Source organism: Podarcis muralis, chromosome 5 (assembly GCF_964188315.1).
Source record: "Podarcis muralis chromosome 5, rPodMur119.hap1.1, whole genome shotgun sequence".
Classification (NCBI taxonomy): domain Eukaryota; kingdom Metazoa; phylum Chordata; class Lepidosauria; order Squamata; family Lacertidae; genus Podarcis; species Podarcis muralis.
This window is the reverse complement of record NC_135659.1, coordinates 64,853,598-64,859,616: the sequence shown is the minus strand read 5'-3', so window position 1 is coordinate 64,859,616 and position 6,019 is coordinate 64,853,598. Positions and strand designations below refer to the sequence as shown.

Genomic DNA, 6,019 nt, shown 5'->3' with positions numbered 1-6,019 from the left:
AGTCGTGAGGAACCTCTGGCCCTCCAGATGTTGCTGAACTTCAAATCCCCTCAGCCTCAGCAAGCATAGCCAGTGGCCAGGAATAATAGGAGTTGTAGTTCAGCAACTTCTGGTAGACCAAAGATTCCCCACACCTGCACTACATTAAGCTTTCTAGTTGGTGTCAGGTGTATGTGCCCCAACAGGTAATGGAGGAAACACAGTAGGAAACAGACATTGCATCCTCCATAGCTATCATAGGCAAGCCATGGCGGAAATGAGATTGGCAAGTTTGACTAGAGCTTCAGCGGAGTCCTTTGCTATGCAGTGTGCTTGAAAGTTTCTATATGTCGATATCTAATATTTGTATCTATATGTTTTTTTTTAAAAAAAATGAGGAAACCAGAATAAAATAAGGCCATCCCTGCCATCCTTTAGCCATGCTTGCCTTCAAGACCACAGAGGAGATCAGAGTCCGAAAGCAAAGTGTAACTTCCTTTTCAAAGATTCAGTTCCTAAGAATTAGAAAGTGCTTATCTGCGGACAAATGTGGAAAGTGGTTCTGAGTCATTTCTGACAGTAAACAATGCTATGGGGTGCTCTGCTGCTGCTCCCTCATGAAACTGCAACTGCAGCCAGCTGTCAGAATTATTTTGGCTGTGCTTCAGAAGAAGACTCCCACCTATTCATCCTGGACTCTCTTCACCTTGAGGGGAAAACGTCTTGGTTACCGAGATGCTTGAGCCTGTGCAAGGAGTTTACATTGCCTTCGAGGCTGTGATTGCAGTGCTGGCTATCCTGGGCAATGTTCTGGTCATTTGGGTCGTGAAGCTAAACCCAGCCTTTCAGAAGACCACCTTCTACTTTGTTATCTCGCTGGCCCTGGCTGATATTGGTGTTGGCCTCGTCATGCCACTGGCTATCGTAGTCAGCTTAAAAATCGAGATCCACTATTATGCCTGTCTTTTCATGTGTTGTCAACTCATGATTTTTACTCAGGCCTCCATCCTGTCCTTGCTCGCCATAGCGATCGACAGGTATCTGAGATTACGGCTGCTTACTCGGTGAGTTCTACTTTGTCAGCGACTTTTTTCTCGGGGGTGGTTTGCACATTACTGTTTAAATGCTTGGGTGATATAAGAGATTTTAAGGACTAATAGAAGTTGCCTTGCACTGAATCAGATTGTTGGTCTCAGTATTGCTTGCACTGACTGGCTGTGGCTCACCAGAGTTTCAGACTTGGGTTCTCTGCCAGCCAAACCTGAAGATGCTGCGTATTGAATCTGGCACCTGGTGTGTGGAAAGCAGGTAGAAAGCTTTTCCACTCTGCTGCTGGCCTTCCCCCTTGTTTGCCGTGTTCCACCTGTTTTTCGCGGATGACTGCTGATTTTTCAGCTGGGTTAAACATATATACAGTGGTACCTCCGGTTACAGACGCTTCAGGTTACAGACGCTTCAGGTTATGGACTCCGCTAACTCAGAAATAGTACCTCAGGTTAAGAACTTTACTTCAGGATGAGAACAGAAATTGCATGACGGCGGCACGGCGGCAGCGGGAGGCCCCATTAGCTAAAGTGGTGCTTCAGGTTAAGAACAGTTTCAGGTTAAGAACGGACCTCCAGGACGAATTAAGTTCTTAACCCTATGCTCCTTCAAAACAGTTCTAAAATCAACATACAGAGGTGGTTTTAGAACTCTTTTGAAGGAGCATAGTTTTTAACTCTTCAGCTTTAAATTGGCTTTAAATTAAATAATATGAATACTGTTGCCAATATAAGAATCTTGTTCAAAAGGGCGCCATAACTTTCATTTCTGTTTAGCAGTTCCCCATATGATAGAAAGCTTATGCATTTTGTTTAATTTGCCATGCAAAGCATAGAGTAGCCTGAGGTTTTAAGCAAACAGTGATGCAAGCTTAGCAAAAAGCAAACATTTGCAATTGTACCATTCGGAAAATTTCTAAAAATAAAAAAGGCATGAGAAATATGATGCATAGCATGCATGGTTGCATTGGAAATAACCCAGTCGTGCTCAGACAGAATATGCAATTCCTTTGGGTTGTTAAAATATATATATATATAAAATCCATCACTTCCAATAGAGATTAATGGTTACATTCAGATGTACAGCCCTCCACAATTATTTATATGAAGACAAATATATCTAGCATTCCAATAGTTCTATAAAGGATAGCGTTCCGGTTAGTTTCCAGTTTAAGGAATAATTCCAAAGAATCTTTATCCAATTTCCTGGTAAAGCGTTTGAAACAGAGGAAGTTGCTTTATACTGAGTCAGACCATTGATTATCTAGTTCAGCACTGTCCTCACTGACTGGCAGCAGCTGTCCGGGTTTTCAGGTGGGCGTCTTTCTCTCTGGAGATGCCAGAGATTGAATCTGGGACCCCTGCGTGCAGATTTCCTGCCACTGAGCTACAACCCTTTGGTCCAGAACTTCTCTGTGTCAGCTTTTCCATTAATGCCAATATTTTTCAGTCCTCTTCAAGCCAGTCAGTTGTTTTAAGCTGTCTATTCGCTCTTAGTTCCTTTCAATAATTTCTGCAACCAACAGTAAGATTCTATGATCAGCTCCCCCTGGATCTTTAATAATAATAATAATAATAATAATAATAATAATAATAATAATAATAATAATATATTTATACCTCACCCATCTGGCCAGAAAAATATTAAAATATAATAATTCATCAAATATTAAAAGCTTCCCTAAACAGGGCTGCCTTCAGATGTCTTCTAAAAGTCAGAGAGTTGTTTATTTCTTTGACATCTGATGGGAAGGCATTCCACAGGGCAGGTGCCACTACCGAGAAGGCCCTCTCTTGCAGTTCTCAAAAATATTCAGAATTTTTTAAAAAAATAAATAAATCAGCATTTGACTTGACTATTGACATGTTACCACTATGGTTTTGTTGCCCTACGCCTAGAAATGTATTCAATGTTTAGTCTGCTTCGACCCCTAAGATATCCAGGAGCAGGAAGGAAGCAAGCTGCTTTCTTTATCACAAGGCTGGAAGGAATCCTGGTAGATTCCTATACAGTGGTACCTCTGGTTGCAAACACCTCTGGTTGAGCACGCCGTGGGTTATGAGCTCCAGTAACCTGGAAGTAGCCGCTTCCGGTTGCAAACTTTGCCCTGGGATGCAAGTGGAAATTGCACGCCGGAGGCACACCTCATGCTATGAGTGGTTTCTGGTAATGTATGGACCTCCGGAACGGATTCCATTTGTAACCAAAGGTACCACTGTAATGGAATTGGGAATGCTACTTCAACCATCAGTGACTTTACACATCTTGTAAATACTGAGCTAGATGCACCAATGGTCTAACTTGAGGTAGGGCAGCTTGCTCCCTGTGCCTAGGTTTTATCACACAGCTACCTATTTGCCTCTTCCTCCTCATCCACTTTTTGCCACCCCTGAAGTAGACCACTTCATTGTTTATAATGAGGCATTGTCATTGTGTAAAAGCAGTGAGTGAGCCAGAATAGAAAGGGCACTCCTGAGTAATAGAAGGCTCCTTGGCAGAAGGGCAGGATATAAATTTAATAAACAAGTAAAATATAATAATAATAAAGTGGTCTGAAATCTTCCTGTGTGGAAGGAATCTTTCCATGGCTAAGATCTTCTCTCCATACAGTGGTACCTTGGTTCTCCAACACTTTAGTTCTCAAACAACTTGGAACCCAAACACTGCAAACTCGGAGGTAAGTGTTCTGGTTTGTGGACTTTTTTCAGAAGCCAAACATGCTCCGTTTTGAGTGTTACGCTTCTGATTTGAGTGCCACACTTCCGTTTTGAGTGTTACGCTGAGGTCTGTTTTTGCTATTTATTTTGCGTTTTTGTTTTTGCAGCTGTGTGTGTGTGTGTGAGAGAGAGAGAGAGAGAGAGAGAGAGAGAGAGAGAGAGAGAGACTGACTCTGTGGAACCCAGTTCAGCTACTGATTGATTGTATGACTGCAGTACATTGTTTATTGCTTTCATTTTATGGATCAATGGTCTTGTTAGACAGTAAAATTCATGTTAAATTTCTGTTTTAGGGGTTGTTTTTAAAAGTCTGAAATGGATTAATCCATTTTGCATTACTTTCTATGGGAAAGCCCGCCTTGGTTTTGGAACGGACTTCCAGAACCGACTAATTTTGAGAACGAAGGTACCACTGTAGTCCTGCTTTGGGAGGACACAATGCAAGATCAATATCCTCCTCTTCACTAAAATGGCTTTCTGTTGGTCTCTCTGAGAAAGCCACAGTCCGTATCACAGTTTAAACATAGCCACTTTAAAGTATCTGTTGCATTTTTGTTGTTGTTGTTAAGTACAGTGGAACCTGGTGTTATGTACCGTCTCCTTACGAATGCTTTGGGTAATGAGCTCCTCTAACTTGGAAGTAGATGCCCCTTATTGCGAACTTTGCCCCAGAATGCGAGTGGAAGTCACGTGCCAGCGGCATGGCAGCAGCGGGAAGCCCCATTAGCAAAAGCGTGCCTCATGTTAAGAACGGTTTCAGCTTAAGGACGGACCTCTGGAAAGAATTAAGTTCATAACCGGAGGTACCACTGTATTGGTGTTTATTGAAAACCAAGTTAGTATATGCAAAATGCTCCAGATCAGCAAAATGCTGTCAATAAATTCAGCCGGATAGTCTCACATTTTATACAGCTTGCCCTTAAAAACCCCCAGTAACAATAAAAAGGAAAGAAAAGAAAAACGGCACAATTAAAGCAAAAAGGGGGGTGCTATCAGGAAATAAGACTACCAACATTAGAATCTCTTGCACATTTGATGCGAGTTTGTTTTTCTCTCCTCAAAACAGGTATAGGATTCAAAGGAGTCAGAAAAAAATCCGTGGGGCTCTGGCAGCAATCTGGCTCTTGTCGCTGCTGGTGGGATTTGTTCCGTTTGGATGGGCAGAACCAAAACCAGAAAACTCTGATTTCATTAACTGTACCTTCACAAATGTGATAAAAATGGACTACATGATATACTTGAGCTTCTTTGCCGGAACCCTCATCCCACTGATTGTCATGTGCATCCTTTATGCAAAGATCTTCTGCCTCATCCGCACAAAGCTGCAGCCCTGTTCAATGAATGTCAACGGGCAAAGGTCATTTTATAGGCAGGAGTTCAGAACAGCCAAGTCACTGGCTCTGGTCCTCTTCTTATTTGCTGTTTGTTGGCTGCCACTGTGCATTCTGAACTGCATCGAGCATTTGGGCCAAATACAGAACTTTCAGCCTTTCACATACATGGGCATCCTTCTCACGCATTCCAACTCGGTCATGAATCCCATCGTCTACACTTTCAGGATAAAGAAGTTCCGGGAAACTTGCATCCAGATTTTAAGAACCTATATCGTGCACAAGGATCCAGAAGATGCTACATCGCCCAGTGCAACTATATCTGAACACTCATAGCTGCCTCATGCAGATGGCCTTGTCTAGCTTTATGTCTTCTGCCCCAAGATACAATAAAGTTACTGACAGGGGAGCTATTGCTTCCCGAGACTTTATGTAACAGTTGTTTTGGTCTGGAGCAGTCAAGAAAACTTTTCAGAAACAAACTCTACCCCTTGTTAATGCCTGCTGTTCACTGCTGTAGCATCCAGTAACACAGCTGGCAGTCCGAGGTTCTGTCAACCTACATCTGCTGTGTTTTGGTTCTACATATACATTTTGGCCGAGCAAGCCGTCAAAGATGTGCCAGTATTGGCATAGTGTGTCAAATGTACATATTCAATAAACCATTTCCAATCTTTTATAAAGTTTGTCATGATTTCTTATTTTTCCAGTAAGTTTCACCATTTCTGACACTTCCGGGTTGGCGCCATCGCCGAATGGCGGACTCCCTCCGAGCTCCGGAGGGAGCCTGCTCGGTAGGGGCTGGGTCTTGCCGCGCCGGACCCTTCAAAACCATGGGCGCGAATGCCCATGGACATGGTGACTCGGCGGGCACCGTTTGCGCCCCCCCTGACCCGCGAAGGAGCCTTTTGAAAGGCTCCGGAGCGGGGGATGGGGGGTGGCGTGGTG

General features: G+C 43.2%; 1 protein-coding gene across 1 annotated transcript; it reads left to right on the top strand.

The window, feature by feature from the left end:
- The first annotated feature begins 714 nt into the window (after positions 1 to 714).
- On the top strand, positions 715 to 5,425 carry LOC114599925 (adenosine receptor A3-like). The gene is made up of 2 exons (XM_028735765.2): positions 715 to 1,043; positions 4,807 to 5,425. Exons 1-2 carry the CDS (start codon positions 715 to 717, stop codon positions 5,405 to 5,407), a joined length of 930 nt encoding a protein of 309 aa, XP_028591598.2. The 3' UTR covers positions 5,408 to 5,425.
- Positions 5,426 to 6,019: the final 594 nt, after the last annotated feature.